General features: G+C 37.6%; 1 protein-coding gene across 2 annotated transcripts; it reads left to right on the top strand.

The window, feature by feature from the left end:
• Positions 1 to 1,693: 1,693 nt before the first annotated feature.
• LOC109033191 (MAU2 chromatid cohesion factor homolog) lies at positions 1,694 to 25,158 on the top strand. 2 transcript variants are annotated; one of them, XM_019045691.2, is made up of 11 exons: positions 1,694 to 2,226; positions 3,941 to 4,120; positions 5,971 to 6,093; positions 7,906 to 8,034; positions 8,753 to 8,861; positions 10,223 to 10,387; positions 12,157 to 12,398; positions 13,141 to 13,352; positions 15,136 to 15,338; positions 17,208 to 21,909; positions 24,766 to 25,158. In XM_019045691.2, exons 1-10 carry the CDS (start codon positions 2,002 to 2,004, stop codon positions 17,387 to 17,389), a joined length of 1,770 nt encoding a protein of 589 aa, XP_018901236.1. In that variant the 5' UTR covers positions 1,694 to 2,001; the 3' UTR covers positions 17,390 to 21,909; positions 24,766 to 25,158. The 2 variants fall into 2 exon arrangements, with proteins under 2 accessions (XP_018901236.1, XP_072162236.1); XM_072306135.1 differs by having other exon boundaries at positions 17,208 to 22,014.
• The last annotated feature ends 69 nt before the right edge of the window (positions 25,159 to 25,227 follow it).

The following is a 25,227-nucleotide window of genomic DNA, read 5'->3' as shown; positions in this document are numbered from 1 at the left end:
TCAAAGGGTAAATATGTATCTTAATTGCAACGATTCAGAAACTCGGTATATGTTTAAACGATGCAGCGAATCGCATACAATTAATTTTGGTTTGATAAAAAGAAAACAGAACAAACGGAAATATCACGTCGAAATTTTTTGTGATTTTATTTTAAACGATTCCGGAATTTTCGAAACTTATAAAAAACTGTGTGTAGCTTTTGTGTTTAAAAAAAGAAAAAACTTGGGAACTCTTCAGAAAAACTGTGTGTGTAGCTTTTTAACAACGGTGTTTAAAAATAAGACAAGAAAAGTGGTGCAAAACGTCGCAATCAGAGATAAATCCTTCCGCGTGCACCCGTCGCTTTTAAATCCATTCATCCATGTAAAAACTTGGACATAGTTGTTCTACGATTTTTTGCGTGTAGTCATTTCAGTGGTTGGCGGCTGCGTAGCGACAACAGGCCTCTGGTTGAAATATATTTTGACAAAATAATCTGAAGAGAGCCAACTGTGAATGCAAGATTGCCAGTTATTGTCACAGGATTTATCTGCGATTAATCATAGTTTGGCCGAAAACCTGTGAGAAATAAATAAGAATCTTTAAAATTACAACACTGGGATAAATTGATACATATGATGAAGTCTGGTTTCCGAGCATTCCGAGCAAGCCTCTTTTAATGTAACATACGTCAAATCTTCTTAAATGAAACTCCGTGAGGCGGTCGTACTGTCTCAACGACGAAATAAGCCATATTCCCCCTACTTAAGAATGCACCTTCGTACTCTTTAAGTGGTATAAAATCCCAAAAGTGCGAATGTCCAATAGCGCTATCCCATCAGCAAAAATAAGGCTTAACGATTTTGAAGTAGTAAAGTCGCTTGCGCAAATGCTTGCCCTTGAAAAAATTGAAGATTTCCCAATGAAAATTAGGATTAGTTTCTTCATCGGCATTATAGGCAGCGCTGGAGCTAAATCAAGGTACAAAAGAAACGAGTAATGGGATCTCAGTTAGAGCCGCACGCTACGAACACCAAAGGCATTTCATTTTAACTGCAGCACGCAACTATTCGAACTCCACGGATGTCCGTATTGCATACACACGGCATTGAAGGCGTTTTGACACTCCAGGCACTACCGCTTCAGTCTTCGCTTGCGGCACGGCACGGTCACGGGCCGTGACCGTGCCGTGCCGCAAGTACTAGCTCGAAATGCACATTGACGCCTACAAACCTAAAGTGATACTTCAAGCATTGCGCAATGCGTGAAGTAGCCCTTTAGGTTTGTAGGCGTCAGTGCACGTTTCGCGCTGGCAGCACGCGGCGCGGCGCCCCGCGGGCGGTTGGTGAACGATTTCTTGCGGGGAGAGCTCCCTGGCGGAGAAACTCGTATATCGTGTAATTTTTTTTTTTTTTTTTTTTTTTTTTTCATCATTTTTTTAATTTTCGATTTTTAAAATTACACATTGGTCGTGTGAAATAATATGTGAACTCTCAACGCTAGATGAATTCGTGCGCCATGCGCATACTGCGAACGGCGGCGCAGGGCGGCTCATGAAATTCTTCCATGTGCTCTGTCGGTATGATCATGAAACGTACTTTTTTTTGAACAGCGCGCCAGTCCGTGTACTATTCTACGTCACAGCCAATCTTCAAGATGGCTGCCTTGCCACCACCTTCTGTATTTTCTCAACGCTCATTATTGTAAATATTATTGTTAGCTGGAATGCTCAGTGCTCAGTGCTGTCAGTGCCCATTATTATTATTATTATATATTCTATCATTCTGTGTCAGTGCCTCCGAAAAAATTTTCTCTCATAAACAATAAACAATTTGCAGAGAATTCAAAATTCAATTCAATTCGCAGGATTTCGAGATGAGCGGGCGTTGTCGGCGGGCCTCAGCGATGTAGTGCTCACAGAATCTCAAATCTTGATGTGATCTTGCCCATATCGCCTGTATACGCCTATATTGCCTAGAATAATGTGTGTTTGTGTTGGGGCTTTCACCTAATGATCATCAATGGCTTCCTCTCAGGACGCCTGGTATTTGTCATTACTAGGTCTAGCGGAAAACTTCAGGAGAGCTAATCCTCCGCAGATCAAATGTTGCATTCAGTGTCTTCAAGCTGTGCTTACGTTCGCTCCACCTGTCAGAGTCGAAGCTAGGACCCATTTGCAACTGGGGAATATTCTTTTGAATCACACCAAAAACATAGACATAGCTCGACAGCATCTTGAACAAGCGGTGAGTCTCGTTATCTTTTCCTCTCCTACATTGAGGTTAACTGGGTGAGTTCACCGTAACAGCCATAATAGGAATGCGAAGTGCTTAATACTTACTCACCTAGAGCCATAGAGTACATTAGAGTCGCAATGTATTGGAGTGCCGATGAAGTCAATCCATTTACGGCCCATTCCGAGCCGCTTGTTTGCCGGATAGTGGGAACCATCTGGGAACCGTTCAGCATTTTTAAAAAGACGGCTTATGAGAGATTCGCAGGCTGAGTGTGGTTTTCAGGATTTATTCATTTAAATCAATCATTATTTCTGCGAATTTTGGCAAGTTGTGTTCACCTAAGTCGTAAGAAACTAAAAAATGTACAACGCTCCAGGCTTTTATGAAATAAATTTTATACCTGTATTTTCTGAGCGAAGACCGGAGCTGGGACCTCGCGCATATGGCATCGCCAGTCGTCGCACATTAGTCTCAGGAGTACTGGACAAAACAGCCTTTTAAAGTGACTTCATCGTTGCTCCAGAACATTGCGACTCTATTGTACTCTATGCCCAGAGCACACTAGAAAGGCTATGAACTGGAGAGTCAACAAAGGCAGTTTTTAGGATTGTTTTGTTCAGTATTCCTGAGACTGGTGTGCGGTGACTGGTGATGCTAATGCGTGAGATCCTAATTCCGAGCTTTGCTCCGAAAATACGAATGTTAAGTTTATCTTGTAAAAACCGGGAGTTTCTCACATATTTCAGTTAGTTATGAATTTGGTCAACATAATTTGTCACAATGTGCGAGAGTAGTTTTGGATTTAAACTAATAAATCTGGAAAACTGGTCGCAGCCCGCCGTTCTCCCATAAGCCACCGAATTAAAATGTACCGCAAGGCTTGGAATGCACTGTTCTAGGAATGACTTCAGCGGTGTTCCAGTGCATTGCGACTATTGTAACTCTATGTTTATATTCAGAAGTGCATGACTTAGTTCCTACTACTATTATTATTTCACTCTGAGGCTAGTATTTAAGTCATCTTTTTTCAGCTTTAGCCAAAAAAATTTTGATTTCATACCTAGTTACACCTGTCAATAAACAAGACTTGTGTTATGAAAGAGACTCTTTCATAGAACTTTTTGAAGACCAGTTTGATTCATATTTTAAATAGCAAACTTGCAAAGACATAAACATGGAGTGCTAGAAGAAAAAAATGATGCTAATTTATGCCAACTCTTCGCTTAGAGGATTGGCGGTGAAATCGGGACAAGTTTGAAATTCAAATGTAGGGCCGGGACTGAATAAAATTGCCTAATCAAAGTATTCTAGGTTGATTTTTGCTCTAATTCACTTACCCACTTATAAGGTTATTTTCAGTCTGCCATTGATCGATGAATCTCATTTGGGAGTAACGGTCATCTGAGTAGGACTGTAACGGCCTGTTTGAACCAGCAGGACCACCATTCAATTTTATCTGAGATTCCTGCTTTTTACCGAGCTATAGTAGGTGTATTATACCAAGTCACGGTCCCAACTTTATTTATTTGTTTTTTTTTAGTGACTTAAAACGAGTTTAGGACAAGAAATGCGCCAAAATAAAGAGTACAAGCTCATATCAAATTTCCGTTTGCCGGCCTGGATTCCTGCGCTCATTCACACACTCGATCTATTATTTATTTCGAACCTAGGTAAACTATTTTATTTCCTAATAAGAGTCATTTTTTGTCCCCTTTTGTTGCAGTGGAGCATATCCCAATCAATCAACGCCTTTGATGAAGTAAAATTCGAAACTGCCAGTGTTCTTGCAGATTTATATGACCAGCAAAGTCTCTCTCATTTGGCCAAACCAATTCTTCGTAAAGCAATTGAATTATCGCAGCATTCAATTTATTGGCATTGCCGGCTAATTTTCCAGTTAGCGGTGAGTAAGATTACCTAAAATAAGTTGAATAATATTTTTCTTGTGAGTGTCTTGCATTAGTACAAGTTAAAGTACAATTTTTCCTGAATTTTGATGCTTAAATATTTTTTATATTAATAGCACAAGAAGTCATATCTGTATAAACAGCGAATATCCAACATCCGCTATTTTTAGGGATAATACTTTTTTAGAATCTGCATATTATAAAAAAAGATGTCACCAAGTTTCAGACTTCTGGCATAATTTTCCATAAAGATATGAATATAAAACCTTTAATATCTAAAAACAGCGGTTGCTAGAATTTCCTGATCATCTGAATCATTCGCAAAAACTCCTTATTATCCTTAAGATAAGTACATGTGAGCACATAACAATAGTAAATAAAAGCAAACAAGACGTATTGCATGTTGTCCTTTGGGAGATGGTACCCTCTTAAAATGTTTCCCTATTTCAGAAGACTGATCATACAATTTGTTCCTTATTTTTTACTTTGAAGTAACCATTTTTTTTTTTTTTTTTTTTTTTTTTTTTTAAATCGATAAAAATCTCAAAATTGATCATAATTTGATTAATATTAATTGCTCATTAACTCTCTAACACTAGCTAAGAAGTTAATGTTTCGCCTAAAAAGAAAAGTTCTCTGTAAAAATAGCTGATAGGTATTTTACTAAAATCTCTGTATCTCTTTGACATTTGCCTCAAATTTAAATTTCTTCTACAGCTCTGTCTAGTTTTCCTAACTTGTTTGAACAAAACCACTACATATTTATTTTCAAGAAATGGTGGCTTGAGTATGTGAAAAAAATGGCCACAACATCTTATTAAAAGGATGCCCTTTGCTATTTCAGCATGCAAGCAAAATTTTGAATATCCCAATCTCGGAGAATTCGGAATTCTTTTAGCCTCAGTTCAACTCATTCTCTGAGTTTAAGTACATAGGCATTAGGGTGGTGCTGTCTGTTTTTAAAGGATGCAGAGTTCACGGAGTCATGAAACAGCTTCCTCTTTTGAAGATGCTGCCCTATTTTCATATGAAAGAAAAATTATTAAATGTTTACCATGGACTGCTAGACATGGTATGAATTCAAGCATTCTGATGTAAATTTTGTCTCAAAATTTTACGTAGAACATGATTTAGGCAATGGAAATTACTAAAATCAACTCCTCGCCAAGATATTATCATTTTAATTCAGCACTGGTTTCAAAAAATTTGAATTTTCTGCTTCGAAGACAAACCTGAGACTGCATGAATCAAACGCACAACAACAGTATTGGTAGACTTCTAAACTGAGTAGTGCTCCCTCCCTGTCCATTGTTCTACAAATTGTAAAGAGCGTGCAACAGCTCAGCGGAAGTGCCGAAGTTACGGTTGCCATATTTTCATAGCGCAGAGAGAGACTGTCACAGTAACGTATAGTGCGCAATTCAACTCAGGTAGATAATGTTTTTTTTTTTTCAAGCAAGGAGTTGGTATTTTTGCATCAAAAAGTACTAAAATCTTTCTCACGGATTACTTTCAAAAATTTTCGTTGCTTAATCATGTTCTGCATGGAAGTTTAATGAGAAAATAAGTGTATCATAAAGCTTAAATCAGCACCTTGTCTAGTGGTTCATTGTGGATGAAAATTATTAGTACCCTCTTGTACCTTTTCTCTAATGATTATTTTTTCTTGTTAGTTGCAAGCAGTATTGTGATATATGTATGAGTTTTTTTTTTCTTCCCTACTGGTTTTGTTTACCTTAGAAAAAACAAAACCATTAAATTCATCAGCCCCTTCAACTTTAACACGGATTTTTCAATTTTCTTGTCAAGACGTAACCTAATCCTGGTCTGTTATAATCTCTTTCAGCAAATTCATGCTACCGAGCGAAATTATGAGGTCGCCAGTAGCCTATTGGGTGTTGGAGTTGATTATGCCCATATATCCGCAGCAAATTACACAAGAGTCTTATTTTTACTCAGTAGATGTATGGTAAGTAGTGACACTCCATATATAAGCAGTTCAAAAAGTGAAGCGAGATGAATGCTTTAACATCTAAAGTAATTTAGGTCATATTTAAAACTTAAAAGGTCTTTAGGTGTTTTTCTTGGTCTTATGCAAAACACAAGCCTAGTAGCTTTTGAATGAGACCAAGAAGAACTCATTCAATTAAAAAGTAAAATAGTCATGAAGGTTCGAAAAGCGTGTGTTGCATTGTCATCTACGACTTTTATCAAGGATTTTTGCTCACCAAAATTGGCTGGACTTCCCCGACTTTCACGGTGCAATCTGACGACGGGACTAGTTGCCTTTTGAATCCTTTGGTTTTTTAGTTGAATGATGACTGTGGTAAAATGTTAAGTAGTTTTCAAGGTTGCCAAGTCGTTTTAGACGTAACTTCACATCGGACAGTAGTTTCAGAGACTAATTTTGGTGAGCGAAAATCCTTGTTAAAATTCACAACACTCGCTTTTCATAATTTTTTTTACTTTTCAGCCAAATGAGTTGATCCTGGTCTCATTGGGAAACCATTAGGCTTGTCTTTTAATCAAGACCTAGAAAAAGCCTCTACCTAGCTTACTTTTGAAGTCATAGCATTTGTCGCACTATTTTTTGAATAGCCTCTATATACTCAGCATTTAAATCAGTTAGTATTGAAGAAAGTGACGTCCCGGTGGGTACTTCTGCTTCGATGGTTGTGGGGTTAAGTAAAACCTGAGTTGAAACTTATATTGACATTTTTCCATTTTTTCCCCCAAATGGCCTCTGAGGAGTCCTCTTCAGCCCTTGAAATGTAGTCTTAAAGTTGGGAAAACTATTGAAGGAATAGTATCAGCGTTCAAAATCTTAGGAAAAATTCCTCAAAAATTCCTATACTTTTAACCCTTTCTGACCTGTTGTGCACTGTAGTGCACACAACTTTGAAAAATCGTAGTGCAATTACTATTCATGCCACAGGTTTCAAACTTGATGTGTACCTCTAAAAGGCCGTATCAATGCAAGAAAAATACATTCAGCGCTCTTTGACGAATTATCTGAGAACTAACATCAGTATACCAACTGAAATTTTGGGGGAAAAATGTCCAACTTCGCCATTCTTTTGTGTGAGCCCCAATGAAGATATCGGGTTAAAAAAATAATTCTGTCATGAAAGAGGGCTGAGATCAGGCTATACACAAAGCTTATTGAAGATACTCGAAAAAGATACTTGGAAAATCCTGGAAAAGTGCATGAGCACTGTGGTGTACGTCGGGTCTCAAATATTAAAAGTTGGTACTCAGGTGTTATTGTTTAGTAACCTCAAAATAGTTGCGAGCTGCCATAAATGTGCCATGTAATTCACGCGTTTCGTGTCTTGCAAGTTTCTTCCATGCAATCCAAATTTTACTCGCAATAAAATGGCTTATTTGCTTTTAATGCATTATCTGTGACCTGATGCGCATCACAGTGGACACTAAATCTTGAACATTAGAGACCTGACGTACACCTTAGTGCACATACTATATTTATTGTAACCATGTACAGGAAAATTCTAAAACCTTCAGAATATGCTATGCAGGTGCCTGGGACCCTAAAAAACGAAAAAATAATTTCTTCCTTCGTCAGATTTAATTCAAGTCTAAAATGGTTAACTTTTTTGGTTATTAGAGCAAAAAATATATGGTAATCATTGATTTCTCCCTAATTTTTATCACAATCGAATTCTGAAATCTAACCGGACAGCTCCACTTTGGCGTCATCATTTTTTATGTTATATGGTTTTCCAAACCTAATGATGGTGACTTTTTTTTCAATTTCTCTTAGCTTTTACTGGCTGAAAAGAAGCTGACAGAAGTTAGTCCGATGCTGGTGCAAACTGGAATGCTAATTGAAAATTGGCAAGGGAACCAGTACCAGAAAGAATATCTCAGAGTATTTTTCCTTGTTCTTCAGGTAAGATTAATGTTTTTGTCGTAGGATTTTTTATAAAATATGTCCAACTATAGGAAACATATGAAGACTTATATGTATAAATAGTGGATGTCAGGTTTTTAAGTTTTAAGGAAATCGCATTTAAAGTTTTCAAAGCCGCGCATTTCATTGTCCGTGCAGCAAATAGGGCATGGTCGAGGAATTTACTATAGAGCAAACACATCAGACATAGAATACAATTCTGTAGAATTTTTAGATGTATTTTATTACTTGCTTATTCAGAAGCAAAATAGGACGTTCTAAGGACCTCATCTCAAGATGTTTTTCTTCTTATTTTTGGTCTTTCTGCATTTTTCCCATGTATAACTAGTCCCATCAACGAATTTAGTCACATAGCATGGGTTTTTAATGCACCTCTTCCTTTTAAAGGGAGTTGATAAAAAGCAGTTTGGTGTAATTTTTTCAAGAGACTCAGACTTGAGCGACAATTGCAAGACAATGGAAGAAAGGGCCCATAAACACAATTTCTCGCGTGGTAAAATGTACAGACGCCCTCAAATAACCAGATTAGCAGTAAATTTTTTAAGTGTCTACTTATTTAATTATTTTTTTTTTGTGCTGTGTCTTAAACAATATTTATTGTACTCTGTTGCTGGCTGATGTAGATGCATTATCTCATCATAATGTTAGGAGCCTCATTTGTCCCTTTTTTTAACTGATATTTTTTTTTAAATTTCAGGTCGGTCTGTTCTTAGCTGCAGGACAGGTGAAGAGTGTAGATCCATGTTTGAAACAACTTCAACAAAGTATCCAGAATATCATTGGACCCATGGGACCAACTGATGAAAGTAAGATTTTGAAAGTTTTAAATTACTATGAAAAGTTACTTTGAAAGTTATTGAAAATAAATAATTTTGTTTCCAGAAAGGCATTCTGCCAAGACGCAATGTAGAAAAAATTAACTTGTCTAATTTTAAAACCTTCAAAGACGCCCTTCATTCTACCTGGACTTTAAATATCCGTGCAAAAGCTTCAATTAAAATGATCTTAAAAAGGACAAGGGACTTAAGACATTTTTAAGTCAAGGCAATTCCTAACAATTAGTTAAAGTATCTGGTGTATAGATTATTTTCATTCTCGCTCTCATGAATGATAACTAATGTAAATATTCAGAAGGAATTCAGTCGCTTTTTACTTCTTTTCTTTGTTTATTGCCATTGATTAAGTATTAACATGAGGTCTACAGGTTTCTATGAAGTGTGAAGATAAAAAATTAAGTCTAAAAATTTACTTAAAATTAAAGGGAGCACTGTGACTGAGGCACACAAGAACTGGAGACTAAGCGCCTCTGTTGGTCATGACTTTACCGGTATCTGCCATTTGGCATTTGTCGGTCATGAGTTGGTCCAGAATTACTCTTTTTGACTCCAAGACGTGCTTGACATAGTCCAGGACAAGTCTTTAGTTTCTGCGTGACTCGGGCACAGTCCCTTGGAAGCTGTCTGTGGTGAAGATTCTTCAAGTTGACTGCTTCAGTCGTCCTCTCTCTGGGGTGAAGTTTCTGCACCGGAAGATGGTATGTTCTGGAGTGTGGAGGGCAGCCAGGCAGTAAGGAGAAATGGAAATCTTGAAGCGATAAAGATAGGCCTTGAAGGTGCTGTGGCCCGTAAAAAGTTGCGTGAGATAGAAGTCCACCTCTCCAAATTTTCTAGTTAGCCAGGCATCTCCCTGCCAGTAGGTTCGTCAGTAGTCTCTTTAGCCAGACTTCCGTAGTTTCGTTACTGCTGCTGATAGACACTTCTACTGTAGACTTGTCTTCTTCCCTGAGCCTCAATCTAAATCTCTCTTCAATGAGAAGCTAGGTGAGAGAGATGCCGCTGATGATGTTAAGGGCCAAAGTTGAGACTAATCTGTATACTATGCAGAGACGTAACTGTAACTGATGGATGGAATTCAGCCAGTATGGATTGAACAAGTTTTGATATACGACAGTTTATAAGCTCCATTTGAATTATTTGGGAAAAGACAGGAATAAAAAAACAGATGAATGAAAAGTAAAGTATTGTCTCGATTATGAAATGTTCCGGATAAAAGGCAAAAGTTGATTTTCTATGGACTGTGTTCACAGTCATGGAGCTAATTGTGTGTGTGTGTCATCATTTTACCATGTACTTGAACATTTTTTTTTTTTTCATTCATTCATTCCCAGTGGTGTGCGGACCCAATGTTGGAGATGCTTTTATCTGGATGCCAAAGACTCATCTAAAAGTAGTCGTTTATTTAATTACTGTAATGCACAGTATGCAGGCTGGGTATATGGACAGAGCTCACAAAAATGCTACCAAAGTGTACTCGGAGATTGAAAGGTTAAAGCGTGAGTATGATCTTTAATTTTCTGTATGTCTATCTTAATATTCATCCTGTAAGCCCTCTTTAATGATGTATTTAATTCTAGGGAGTCACGTGCCCAGGCCGCTACGCAGCCTAATCTCAGAAGGTGAAGGGCGCTTTGTACCTTCAAATTAAAGCCCCCCCCCCCCCTGCCATTATCTTAATAGAATGGGCTCATCTAGGGCCTCCTTCTCATCAAAAGCCGGGAGGGAATTTAAAACAGGGGACATACTTGTCGCTGGTCTTTTGTTATTAGCAATTTAATATGTTCCACTTCTATTTTTTGGCCTAAACATGAAGAAAAAACTTTTTCCTGAAAACTTACTTTAAGAATTCGCCTGATTTTCATGTTCTTTATTATTTTTTACCCTTTGAATGGTGTCAAACTGACGATCGTCCTGTTTCCTGACACTATGGTTTGTAACTTGCACTGTTACAACTCAAAGAGTAAAACACTATTCGAGAACTTGCACATCATTAAATATTTAAAAACGTTTCTCCATTGTAAAACAATAAATAAAAGATAGAAAATCCACAGTATAATTTGTTCACAAGCGGATAAGAGCGTTCGAAAAAGTTTACTCACGACCGTCACAGCTAGACTCTAGAGATAAATGCTCATACCAAAAAGCGTGTAAGTAGCGCAAACGTAATCCGGTCGGCATCGGTGTTGCCTAAGGATGTCCTGAAGTGGTAGGAAATATTTATCATGACCAGGTTAAAGTTTTTGGTGAATCGCAACAACCTCAGTTGGCAAGCAATAATACTCTTCACTTGGGAACTCCAGACCGTTACGCTCGTTCTTTATATTTTGAAAGGTTTTTCACTGAAATCATGCATGCCATTTGTTGAAGGGTATGAACCAAGGTAGAAATCTGATGCTCATTTGTTCGTTTCCAAAGATGGCAGCACACGCTGCGTTTTTGTTTTTGAAACTCACGACCGTCACCCGCTCACGACCGCCACAAATAGCTGAAATTTGAATAGGAAAAACTCTGTAAAAAAGAAAATTCCGAAAACATTGGGACCATATACGTTTTTAGATCCCAAAAATCGTCAAGAATTGAGAAAACACAACTTCCAGGGGAAATGATGAACTTGATTTTTCGACTTTTTTCACCCTGAAATGTCCCTTGTTTTAAATTTTCGCCCAGCCGCAAAAATCATGGAACTCGGCCTGGTAGATGTTGAGGACAAACTGCTCCATAAAATGAACATTTACAATCTTTTAAAGGGAGAATTTTAATTATTTTGACAAATTTTTACGAGGTACTCAAGCATTTACAAGACAATGTAACATCATTTCAGATAATCTGTATCAGTCACAATACACTTTGCCTGGCATCTTATTCTGCCACTACTGAGATTTTCTATACGTTATAAGGTTTCCTAAGTGTTTTCTATCAAACTTGGTCCAGATTTTTATCATTTTCTTTATCTCTCAAGTTAAATCGAATCTCAATGGCAATAATCTCCATCAGAGTGCTATTTCATTTATTTTAATAACAGCCATTCGTTGTCGCACAGGTCTACTGTTTATATGTATATTTGCCCGGGAAAAATGAAGCAAGTTTAAATAAGGATCTAAAGAGCAATAAAAGAGGCTTGCATTTTTTGAGTTTAATTATTGGCTCAGAAGTAGATAATCTATCCTAGGATCACGTGCAATCGTCCAAATACCTCGGTGTTTCAATATCTGTCCGTCCCCCCCCCCCCCCACCTAGAAACTTATTTGACTACTCATGTTTTCAGATGAGAAGCCCAGTTTTGCTACATTTCAACTTCAGCTATTGGAGCACATGGTGATGTGTCAACTGGTCATGGGTGAGAAGGCAGAAGCTTTGAACGAAATAGCGCAGGCCGTTCAGTTATGTCAGCCTAACCCTCGGCTGATGATGCTTCACAAACCACAGTTGCACACGTTACTAGGACTTTATGCCATGTCTATGAACTGCATGGAAGCAGCCGAGGCTCAATTCTCATCGGTCCTACAGGTAGACCCCAATTTCCTGTTAAAAACTATTCAACTCATCAATTGGACCGGTTTCACTAGTCTTTGAATACGATTCACAGATATGAAAGTTCAGAAATCAAATCATAATGAGATATTAATAAATATTTTTAACATAGTTGTATCAAAGGTAGATAATATAAGATCGATATTTTATTCGAAGAAACTACAGTTGTGGTGATCTCTAATCTTTGACCAATAAGACCTGACTATGGCAAGACTGAGGGATAAGAGACCATCTATGATAAGAGTATACCACAACTATAGTTGCTTTAAACACAGCTATGTACTTACTAATCAAGTCAGCATCAGTGGTGTAGTGGTCAAGGCAGTTCGCTGCCAACACTGTGGTCCCAGGTTCAATCCCCAAAGGTGATTGATATTTATGGGTATTTATATGATATTTGAGGACACTCGAATATCAGTCATCATGACCATGGATGACTATGCCCCTCCACCACCCTGACGCTTCAAGGTAACAGGGTGTTAGAGGGACAAGTAAACATTGTAAGTTTTGACTTCATTATTTTAGGATTAGCTACCCTAAAACGTCACCTTCCCAAGGTTCTCTAAGAAGATTTCTCAGCCCAAAAAGAAGTTCTTGATGATCTGTTGGCATATCCTGAGAACAGAGCAGCTACTCAATGGAACCAGCTGCAAATTAACCTTTTTTTGGTAGCGTTTCTGAAAAATACTTCAGTGTACATATCGTTTGTGTGTTCCAGTCTTCAAAAGATCGAGACTTGTGGACGTTTGCAAATCTGAATTTAGCAATCATGTACCTGAGAGGAAGGCTCGACCAACAATTTGCTACTTTAGCACCGAGAATCAGTCCGGAGGCCTTGAAAAAGCAAGGAACAAAAATTAGCCTGCAAGCTGCAGCGTATTATGTGCAGGGACTTCAAGCATTCTTTCAGGGTCAGCACAATGAAGCCAAGTAAGTTTACCCTTGCAAAAACATATTTAATGCATCGCTTTGTTGATCGCTTTATCAAGAATGGGATTTTCGCATGCTGTAGGAATTGCCCTAAAACCAGATTTTTTGAAGGTGACTTTTTTTTTTTTAACTACTTCAAATACCACACAAGTGGTAATCCTTTACACGGTCACTTTTACATGGTCTTCAGGTACTCATTCAGAAAATCTGGAGAGTCACGGAAAACTACTGTTTTTTGGAGGATGGTCCACAAGTACATATGAGAGAAATACGGAAATTCCGCACAGAGGTCCCGAATTTTTTTGCTTCATGTCCTGCGTATTTTCTAAGACAGGGTGAAAATCATGCATTCCCTTGCGCATTGATTCTGAGTGCAGTATTTGCCCGGTAGATCGCTATTGTGCAGCCGATTAATCTTGAGCCTACAAATGAAATTTGAAATTCTTGGCTATGGCATTTATGTCCCAATTCGCTCCTAAATATTGAATTCTCAATTTCTGTCACTCGAACATACCAGAGAAGTACTGAATTTTTCAGAAAAGTGTTGAAAAAGTTTCGTAAAAGCACAGAGTTTTTGCCAGCCAGTATCAGTAGACACCCTGGTTTTACTTAGTAATGCATGCGTGAACAAAGACAAATGTGAAAAGTCTGTTTTGAGTGGGAAAAGAGGCTTTTTGTAGGAACACTGAATGGAACGTATTTCATTGGCCTAAGGCTTATGATATTGTATGGTGCTACGACCCTTGGTTTCATCGATTATATATATCCCATAAACAACATAATGAAACGGCCACCATACAACTCATACTACAGTTATGTCACAACTTTACATTTCTTTTGAAGTCAAACTTACAAGTCTCTTGAAATGATTTTCATCATGCATATTTGAAATTACTTCAACTTTTGAGTCTGCTCAAAGCCTAAGACAATTTGATTTTGATCTGCAAAAAAGAACCAGCCATAGCAATTCATAGTTGGTGCTTTCCACAGTGCTTTTTAAAACTCCGTAAGGGTATGGGCAGATGTGACTAGAGGTGTTCAAACGAATTCTTGCGGGAACACTATCGGTATTGTCTCTCACCGAAATTGGTGACAGTACTGACAGTGGCGATGATATTGTTAACAGCGGGCCTTATTGGAGTTTTGAGAGCTCGCACTCAATGCATTGTTACCCCATGTGTTGGGTTTGTCAGATTGCCTGGCGTGGTGGCGCAGATGTACAAATGGCAACAGCTTATTTTCGTTAGCTCCAAAAACTCAGATCGCTATTGGTAAGAGCGCTCTTATAGTAACTTTTTCTTGACGGAACTGTTTCGGTAGCTTACCGACAGCCGATAGAACAGCCCTAGATGTGACCTCATTCTGCTGTTGCTGTGATGGAGAAAACAATTGAGCAATTATGGCTGACTATCATTCTCTCATCTTCCTTTTCCACATAATTGAAAGCTAAGAGCCATGCTCAACATTATTTTTCCTGCGCATTGCTTACCAATGCTCAATAATAGCATCGCCACAGCTTGATTTGTCTACATCTCTCTCTAATGGTTTTTTAATTTTTTTTTTAACGTAATCATTTTTAAACTAACTATTGGAATATGTTCTGAAGCATAACAATTGAAACCTTGCTGACATTTGTTTTTGGTTTTGTTTTTATTTTTTTTCCAACAAAACCTACTTTCCCATGCACAGTGATTATAAGTTTTGGTGAGGTATTGATGTTCTTCTTTCACTTTTTCCTCCTTTTTCATATCGTTCTAATTTTTATTTCTTTCACTTTTTGCAGGAGGTATTTGCGAGAAATGTTGAGTCTTGCCAATGCAGAAGGTTTGAATAGGTTGACCTCCTGTTCGCTAGTTCTCTTGGGCCAAATATACCTATCATTAGAAAATAGCAACGACAGCATGAACATGGTCAAACCTGCAATGCATTTGGCCAGCAAAATTCCCGATCTCCACATCCAACTCTGGGCATCTGCAATTTTGAAAGGTATTCCACTTTTCCCCAATGAAGCATGATAAATGAAAAAAAAAAAAAAAAAAAAAGGAAGGGGGAAAAACAAGAATGCGTACATTTAAGTTTATCCTTGTTTTCATTCTTCCCAAGTTTAAGTTTGCACGCTCTGAAATTATTGAATTCTGAAATGACGGATTTTCTTTTAACAAATCTGTTCGTCTGGACCTATAAGATTATTGGTCAATCGTTGGTGTCATCTCATTCAAAATCGCTATCAGTTTTGATTCTGTGGATCGAATTGCTGAAGATTAAAATTCTTTAATTTTGAATATTCATTTGCCGAAGCTTTAATTTTTTCTAGTCCTCAACCATATCAATAGAAATTAAGGAGTGTGTTCGTGACTCCTTTGTAATAGCCTCTCCCTTCGAACCTCATTCTCCTCATCTGCCCTCAACTTATTTTTCTCGCAGAACTTATGTAGTGAAAAATTAATTTTTACTTTCTCGTGCCTTCAACATGAGAATCTAATATATAGTGAGCGTAGATGATTTAGAATTAATTAAAAACTTGTCGGCAGGTTCTCAATACAAGTTTTATTTTGCATCAGTACACAACACCAAGCGTATGTTGACTTTTTCCCCTATAAACTGTGTCTTATCTAAATTCAAACTGCATTTGGTAATGACTTATTGTGTCTGAATGTAGAGAGGATTTAACTGCAAGTTTATTTCCCTCAATGGTCTCACGCTACCTGTTGTTGTTTTTTTTTTGGGGGGGGGGGGTGGGGGATGTGGAATTATTGTAATAATGCAAGATTTGTTAAGTTAGTGAAGAAGCAGCCTGTTAGGAGACTCAAGCAGTTGAAAACTCCTAAAACATGTTCACTCATGTGCATTAAAATAGAACTACAGTAGAAGTTCAACTTGCCGGATTCTTGGGGAACTGCTGGGAAATGTGGTCAATTGAGTAATCTGGTGAATCGGAAAATGTGTTTTTGATGGCAAAATGTGAGGTCCGATTTCTTAAAAAAGAAAATTTTGCGTCAATTCTGTGTACTATGCGAGGGAAGCTTCAAACAAAGTTGGATGTTTCTTTTCACGTTTATGCTGTGTAATTTGTGGAAAAATTTCAAAATTAAGTTGTTTTTATTTTTTTCTTTTTTTTCTTCCTCTCTCTTCCTCCTTCTCTCGTCCATTCGGCGTATTTTTGAGGGTATACTGTTCAGCTGATATCACCGGCCAGGCTCGAACACATTGTCACCCTCCGGCCGAAGTATCACAAGCGCCATGCGACGTTTAAAAATTTCCGCTGCCATTTTATTTTATTCATGGAGGAATTGTTCAACGAAGCTGTCCGAAAATTGTACTGAATTTTCTTTGGTCTGCCGCTGAAATTCAGTGAAATTTTCAAACAGATTAAATCAACAATTTCTATGTAAAAGAATAAAATGGGGGCAGAAATTTTGAAGCATCGGCGATGCTTGTAATACTTTGGCCGGAAGGTGACGACATGCCATCATCGTTATTGGCGCGTAATGCATAAGATTGCGGTGCCTATGAGTTATGATTAGTAGAGTTACCAATTGTGCGACAGCAGTGTGGAATTTTGCAAATAATTCTGCACTTTTCCAGGAAAAGCTGTCGATTGGAGCTAAAATTTTGTCACTGGGCATAAAAAATCCGGTAAATCTCGGGTCTTGTAAATCGAATTTCTAATTTATTTGGACATATTTTGGCTATTCAGCCCCGGTCATTGCCAGCGACAAGTTGCTTAAAGGTGATGCATGACTTTATTTCAATGCCAATGAATAAATATTTTTTAGATTATAATTGCTTGACAAATCCGAGAGTCTCCTTGTGTTTTGTTAGAAAATTAAAAATGCTTGTTCTGAATTTTTTCAGATTTATATAGAATGTGTCACGACCCTGTCAATGAGAACGAAGCACAGGCAATGCACACAAAATATTCTCAGATTCTCCTCGAAGACCACTTTACTGCATCCGGTATGCCAGAGCACAGTCTCATCAACTGGCTCGATGAAGCCTTTCCACAAATGCTTGCCCCTCCTTCAGGGCCTCTTTAGGAGCATCTCTTTGAATCAGACGCTGTACCTGCAATACACACAAAGTGATTTAATTTCACCTCCTCTGTAGATTTCCCATATCCTTGTTGTATGAGGTTTGAACTAATACCAAATTAGTTGATAAGTGGTGCCGAGTATTTAAATAGGAGACATATGGGTGGCAAGTCTATGGTGATAGTCAACTAGTGAAACACCTAAAAATTACTGTCGTTTTACATTTTTAAGAAAATGATGCTTTAATTAAAGCAGATCCTATTTGGTATAAGGCTCAGCCTTGATGGGAGGAAAGTCTCTTCCTTGTATTTTTGGTGTTTTTTTTTAACAAATCTCTTTTTTTTCTCACCACTCTTATTTATATTGTATCGTAATTTTTTTTTTCTTACGCCTATGTACAGGCTAAGCCTATATATTCTTATGTACAGGCTAACATGGCGATTCAAATATTTCAAATATCAAGCGGAACTTAAGGGAGAAAAGCTCCGCGATGGTCCTCTCATGAATTCCCGGCTAGGAAAGCTTATATTCGCCTATATACAGGCTAAGCCTATATACGCCTATATACAGGCTAAGCATATATACGCCTATATACAGGCAAGCCTATATATGCCTATATACAGGCTAAGCCTATATACGCCTATATACAGGCTAAGCCTATATATGCCTTTATATTCTGTGACGATACTATTCGATTCTGCTCCGTATCCTCTCTCAGTATTAGATCCGAATTTTGATTCAAATGTGTCCACTGCTCTGCTTCATTTTCAAAATGCTCCTTGGTTGGTTTTTAACTTCAGATTTTATGGTGTGTTTTGATCTGATCTTATTTATTTTTACTTTTTTTTACTTTTTTCTCCTAACTATTTACTGGCATCTTTATTGGTTCATGTGATGTATTTCCTATTCAAAAGTAGAAATAACTTTTTATGGAACCATTTTAGCACAATTTTCCGTGTATACTCGTAATCACATCAAAGCTCTTGAATAAATACTTCCTCTTCCTACATAAGTTTCTATGTCTATGAGTGGGTCTATTTGATGGAGCACCTTTTTTCCTCATTCGTCCATGAACATTGTCTGTGAGAATATTCATGTACACATGCTCAGGGAAACTGATGAGATAATTTTATATTGCTTCTAAAATGAGTCAGAAATATGGGTTCTTTAATTTGAAGTGCAACCCAATTAAGATGCAAACTGAAGACCAGAGATCTGCGACAAAAACGAGAAAAATAGGTGAAACAGAGAAATACTTGCCAAAGTAATGTTCTTTTTGCGGAAGCGATTTAGTATTTCCCAAATATTGATCTAATTTTAGACAGCGTATCATTGTGCTTGCCTGAAGGACTGTTGACCCAGTAACTTAGAACATGGTAAAGAGTATTATAAGATTTAAAAAACGAAGAAATCTGTGATTGAGGTTTTTTTTATTCAAATGTTTACATTTATACGATTGTTTTACATGATTCTTAGCTAGCATTAATAGTCTTACTTATTTTACACAGCAGTTTTCAAACTGTAGCATTGTAAATTTTACCTTTTAGTTTATTTTTTTTAGTCTGATACTCCCTTTTTTCTCTGAGAATATCTTTATCGTACATGGATGACTTCACGATAAAAGTAATTGTCGTGTCCCCAAAGGTTATTAACGACTTAGGACATAGAACAATTGAGAACCAAGTTGATAGATTAAGAGGAATGATGGCTCTAAACTTATCTGTGCTGAAAAATATAATTCATTATGATAATATTTAATAATGTGAGACTTTAAAGGCTGAAAATGAACACCCCGATGGCTATTCTTTTGCGACAGCACCGGACGAAGACTCCACTGAGCCGCGTCACGGGCCGCCCTGTTCCGAGACTACGAGCACATCGCCCCCCCCCCCTTTTGAGGCAACTCAACAGGCTGACGCCCCCCCCCTCCCCCTTTACGAGCGTCATCCTACGTCTCGGGTGTTTCACCTGGGAGTAGCCGGAGGGGCCATCCCCTTTGGGTTTTTACGCGCTGCCGGCGCAAAAACCAACTCTAATTCGCCGTGGTCTCGCCAAGACCCACGCACCCTCTTTTTAGTAGGCGCATTGAGCGCAAACAGTCGCCACTTTTGGCAACATATTTTAGCAGTTGTATTAAGGGCAGTGTTTATCTCGTCAGATAGAGCCAGGAGTTTCAATATTATCATCAAATTGTTCACTGAAGTCTTCTTGACCAAACTATCAATGATAAGTCGACTTTTTTTACTATGTAAACCAGTGATTTTTAGGTGTGCAGCTCTATTATCTCACTAAACAAAATCCTCAATTTAATATTATTAACAGGCACTTCATGTCTCTTGATTGGAACCCAATCCTTTAAAATTTCATTGTCATAGTTTGATGCTTTTCTTTTTGCTATCTTTTCAATTGAATGATCTTCACATTTAAAAAAAAAAATTCTGTTGGTATGCTATTTTCTAGTATTTCCATGTGTTTCAATATTCCTACAGAACTATTAACTAGCCCGTCATTAATATCTATATTTTTAAATATCATGTAATTGCTGGTTTCTTTTAGCAATAAATTGTACCATAATCCTTGAGTTTGCGTTCTGTGTTTTTTTTTTATGTGTTTCTAAGATTTTATTTTTTTCTGTGTCAGACCTTGTATCTTTAACAGTGTCAATTGCTAAACTTTCAAGTAGTTGAGAATCTATTTTATTTAAAATATTAAAATTGTGAGTGTTAACTGATTTATAATCAAATATTACAATAAATGAATAGGTAGTATTCTTCATTTTCTTTTCAAAGTTCCTAGAATTGAAGAGTTTTAAATCAGTATCAGTTATATTTCCTTCACCAAAATGTGTCAAAGCAATGCAAAACAGAATGTCATCTTTCTGGCGCATGATCGTTTTAGTTCGAAATACTTAAATTTCTTGTATGATAAATCAATGCCTAGATATTGTGATTAATTGTGCTCTATGTCAAAAAAACTAATATTGAAAACTGGCTTTAGCAGTCTAATGGCGTAATAGCTCCAACTAGTATTATTGATATATTACCTAAATCTCAGTCATTGCCAAATATCTGTTGGAGCCTGTATTTATTTGTGAGAATCTCTTTTTCCCCAGCATGGAAACTTCATCAGTATTTTTTAGGTTTCTCAATTTGAGATTTCTTCCTGGAATTTCTTTCTTCTGTGTCATTGTTTTTAACACCAGATTTTACTTGTTTTAAAGATGATTTCAAATTTGCAATTTGAGGACTCGTCATTACAGTAAGCTTTTCAGTGTCACTATCATCACTTGAAAATGACCTTTTCAATTGATGTGCCTACTGCTCCTGCTTTGTTTGCAGTATTTTCAGTATTTTAGGTTTCTCAATCTGAGATTTCCTCTTGCAATCTCTTTCTTCTGTGACATTTTTTTTAAACACCTGATTTTACATATTTTAAAGATGATGTACAATTTGCAATACGCTGACTCCTCTTTATGATGACCTTTTCAGTATCTTTATCATCACTCAAAATGACCGCTGAGTTTCTAGTTTTCTTTTTCATAGGCTCACTGTCAGTGGCTTGAAGTTTTCGCTTTGAACGCTCCATATCCTACACTACCGGCTACTGAGTAATTGATGAGTAATTTGATTAACTTGAAATTCAATCTTATTTTGGACACAAAGTCTCCACTTAAAACTGGAGTAGGACCTGTGAATTGATTAATTGGAAGAGCAAATGCATGGTGAAGTGGAGTGCCTTTAATCAGAAATTAAGCTTTTCCTGTTGGTGCAACAGTTAATACTTTCAAAGCACCATGTTGCTCACCAATTGAAAAATTTAAATGATTTGTCACTAATTTTAATGATGATTTTGAATTTTTATCGAATTTAAATGATTTGTCACTAATTTTACTATGTCATTGGCAAGATGACTTTTTCCAGTGCCTGCAAGACCAGACAAAAAGTAATGAAATGGGGTTTTTTAAATCCGTAATCGTGCAAGATTTGTAGAGCAAAATATTTTTGCTCAGTGTTCAGTAATCTTAAAATTTCACTGTCACTTTCATTAAATTTAATGTTTGGAAATGTCCCTCTAATTGTATTTTGTTCATAATTTTTATTCTCTTTATTGTTATTATCAAAAATGTCGTAATCATCATTGTTTTGCCCATTTTTCCAATCTGAATTCTCAGAATTCAGATCAATATTTTCATCATTAAATATCATTTCTGCTATATTTTCTAAGTTATAATGTTTATCATCTGAAACATATTTTTTTCTATTTTTGCTGATTATTCGATACATCTCCTCAATATTATACTTTTCCTAGGAATCAATATCTAACAATTCTGTTTCCTCATTATGCCATGGATAAATAAAAGGATAAATAAATTCAGGATGATAAAAATAACCTCAATTTCTTACAAAAATCGTACATGATTTAACCTCAAGCCCAGAAATCGAAAGCGCAACCAAGGTTTTTTGAAGACATCATTTAAATAAAAAAAAAAAAACATTTAAAAAAGAAATATTACAATCAATTTCAAGGTATGTTCCATATAAAATTTTAGAGTGTTCAGTTGTTCACAAAGTAACTTGCTTCTCCACAAGCCTATCCTCTGAGTATTTTTGGATCGCCTGTAACTCCAAAACGTAAGTAATCATTTCAAATTAGGGTTGTTTTAGTGACATCATCAGCTAAAAGTAGTTGCGATTTCCGAATGAAACAATATTCCCCAAAGTGTAAAACGAAGAAAGTGAATTCCGTTTTTACAACCGCATAATATTATCAATTATCTCGGGAATAGAGGTCAGTCATTTTGTTCCCCATTTTTTACATTTTTTTTTCCCCAAATCATTTCGTAAGCTCGATCCTTCGGGTCAAAATTCAGCGGGGACGCGGGACGATCCGGGCACGTGTGGTACCGGCTTGACCGTCCCGGAAAAATAGAGGAATCGCGTGGCGGGTCCCGCACCCCTTGCTCCCTTTGAGAGTTCGCGTTATCCCGTTCATCCCGTCAGGAGATGCGCGATTTTTTTCGTAATTTCCGGGCGCTTTTCTTTCGGTCAGCTGATAATTCGATTGCCCCGGGCGTTTGTCGTCATGGAAATCGCCGTGGATGATGGATTTACGGCGGAAGCGTACTTCAAAATTGTCCTGAAATTAACTACATTCACACAACGGGAAGTTCAGATCAGCTTTTGAACGAGATATAAACAAATCGATGACCAAAATGGGAAGCTACGGATCTCCTTATGTGACGTTGCGGAAGCGTAAATTCCCTGCCATCTTCAACTTAATTTATTTAAAACTATCTTGATTTTTTTTCTCCTTTCGCAGGATTATATATCGACGGTGTAAGTCGGCAGTCACATAACTCGGTTTGCGACGTCGCAGACTTCCTGTCATACTTTATTTTTTAAACGGAAAACTACTCAACGGCAATTCTTTGAAACGGCCGAGATTTTTCTTCTCTGTGCGAAGAAAATGCTGAAAAAACTTCGAGGAATGATGTCAATTTGTTCTCTTTCAAAAAAATAACATAGAGGCGGAGATTTTCAGACACCGCAACCGAGATATATGATTGCCGACTTACACCGTCGATATGTATGTCAAGCTATCAAGCTAGCTTCTTTTTCAATTAAAAAATTGAAAAAATGAGTGAAAAAAAAAAAACAGGACAATTTATCCACAATCCTTCAATCTCAGGATTGCGGGCTCGCGGTGTGAACACCAATAGGCGACGAGGATATCGATCTCTCGTCAATGTTCGAGCTCAAGCTCGAAGGATCGAAATCCTGAGCCTTAACTCCTAACCGTGGTAATTACATTTTTCATGAATAAATTCAACCTTTCCGCTCATGGAAGAAAGGATGATTTACTTGGGTTAAATTGCACGCCTAACTTCACTATGACAGTCTCAGTAATATGAAAACATGGCAACCTCAATCTTGACGCTCAGCTCAAGGTGTACACACTTGGAACAACACAGTGTGCCAAAGAGACAATGCTCGATTGAGTAGTTTGCTAAAGCCGGTGTAGTGCGCAATTTGACTCGCGCATGGTTTTGTTTTTGTGACCGGGCAATTCAAATTTCCCGTTACCAATAGACAATAAAAACGTTAACATCTTCGGTAGAGGTTGATTTCGGTAGTTTTCGTCGCGTCAAACTCATATAAGCGCCTGCAAGACTGAATGAATACTTCTTGCATTGGGCCAATAAACAGTGCGGTCGGCGTGGACCGCATGTTAGCGCCTACAAGACTGCATGAATACTTCTTTATCGCATTGCACCAAACGCAATGCGAGACTCTCGCATCGCATACTTATCGCAAATAACTCGCAGAGAGTTATTTTCGATAACTATTCGACTACAGGTATACGCACATTGCCGCTCGCTGGATTGAAGGCGCATCACACTGTGAAGATGACTCGACGCTCGACCGCACTTCCTTCGCCGGCTTGCGCGACGCTAAAATCGCTAATTGCAGAAATGCGTATCTCGTGAACAAATGCCATTTTCCAATCATCCAATGCTTGTTCTGGCTTTATGAGATCAAACTAAAGCCTCTTAAAAGGAATTGTAAGCGTGAAACTAGCTTTTTTCAGTCTTTAAATTATCAATATCCGCCAACAACAGGTTTGAAACACTAATTGCAAAAATGTCTACCTATCTCAAGATAGAGTGTAAATTGGACTGCATTTTGCAATTTGAAACTATAAATTCTAGCCCGGTTTAAAAACAACGTATGTGCCATTAGTTTCTCCATGCACATAAGTGTTTTTCCAGAAGAGCCAGAATTTATAGTTCCAAATTGCAAAATGCAGTCCGATTCTTAGTGCCGAATACGCGAATCTCGACGTTTCTGCCGTATTTTCTAACAGTTCGAGAAATTATTACCCCTCTACTGACAGGAGGAATGTACACAGTTTTTTTATTCTCCTGGAAAATCGTGTTTTCCGAGATGCGCACTTCTGCACTTTCACCATCGATATAGAATTATAGAACATGAGGAAAAGAGCTATTTAGGGAGTAACTGTGGCCCTAATATGGCCTTAACTCTCCATACGTATAATACCTACGTAATCATTCAGCCCCAGCTGATACCTTATATTCGCTTCGAAACAGTACGACGGCACAATCATAGGGTGATCTAGATTTCCTACTCTTGCAAGGTGTTTGCATTTCGGGCATCTTGGAATTTTTTGATGACTTGATGACGTAGGTGGGTACGGCGACGTCCCCTTCACGCTAAACGTAGCTGTACCCACCCACGTCATCAAGTCATCAAAAAATTCCAAGATGCCCGAAATGCAAACACCTCCTTTTTTTTCTATGCTACTCTTGACCATGCGTATTGTAGGTATATGTTGTGTTCATTGGAATGCTGGTTTTTTTCTAGGAGTATGAGCTCATCCGATGCGAACGTTGCGATTGCTCGTTCGGATGCGACGCAGAGTGTGGCAAAGTCGAGAATGGCAAGATCCTCATCAGAGCCGAAAACTAACACGATCTCTGCGTTTGTGCGTAAGGCCACCAGACCCCTGAAAGTAACAACCTCGAAAAGACCTCAAACCGTCCCAGCTCCAGGGCGAGATCAGCTCTCCCACCCTGAGGGCTAGTCAATGTGCTTTAAGAGACCCTCCCCAGAGTAAATACCTGAAATAAAGCCGAGGAGAGCGGATTTTTCTGTAACTTACTCAAATGCTCAATTATTTGCAATACAATTATTTGTGGTTTTTTCTACTCAAGTTAAGTTTAAAGTTACTTCAATTAAAATGAATGGAAGATTATATCTTTTGTTTCTTTCCATCTTTTGAAAAAGCTGTTGATAAGTAAAAACGGGATGAAAGGGCGCAGCCTC

This window comes from Bemisia tabaci, chromosome 1 (assembly GCF_918797505.1).
Source record: "Bemisia tabaci chromosome 1, PGI_BMITA_v3".
Lineage (NCBI taxonomy): Eukaryota > Metazoa > Arthropoda > Insecta > Hemiptera > Aleyrodidae > Bemisia > Bemisia tabaci.
This window is presented reverse-complemented; position numbering and strand designations above follow the sequence as displayed.

What these genes read in the sequence shown, in the direction of transcription:
- LOC109033191 (XM_019045691.2), top strand. Translation starts at nt 2,002, where the DNA reads ATGGCTTCCTCTCAGGACGCCTGGTATTTGTCATTACTAGGTCTAGCG. An exon ending in TATTTTTCCTTGTTCTTCAG is followed by an intron (nt 8,035 to 8,752) that starts GTAAGATTAATG and finishes TTTAAATTTCAG; the next exon opens with GTCGGTCTGTTCTTAGCTGC. An exon ending in CATGGGACCAACTGATGAAA is followed by an intron (nt 8,862 to 10,222) that starts GTAAGATTTTGA and finishes ATTCATTCCCAG; the next exon opens with TGGTGTGCGGACCCAATGTT.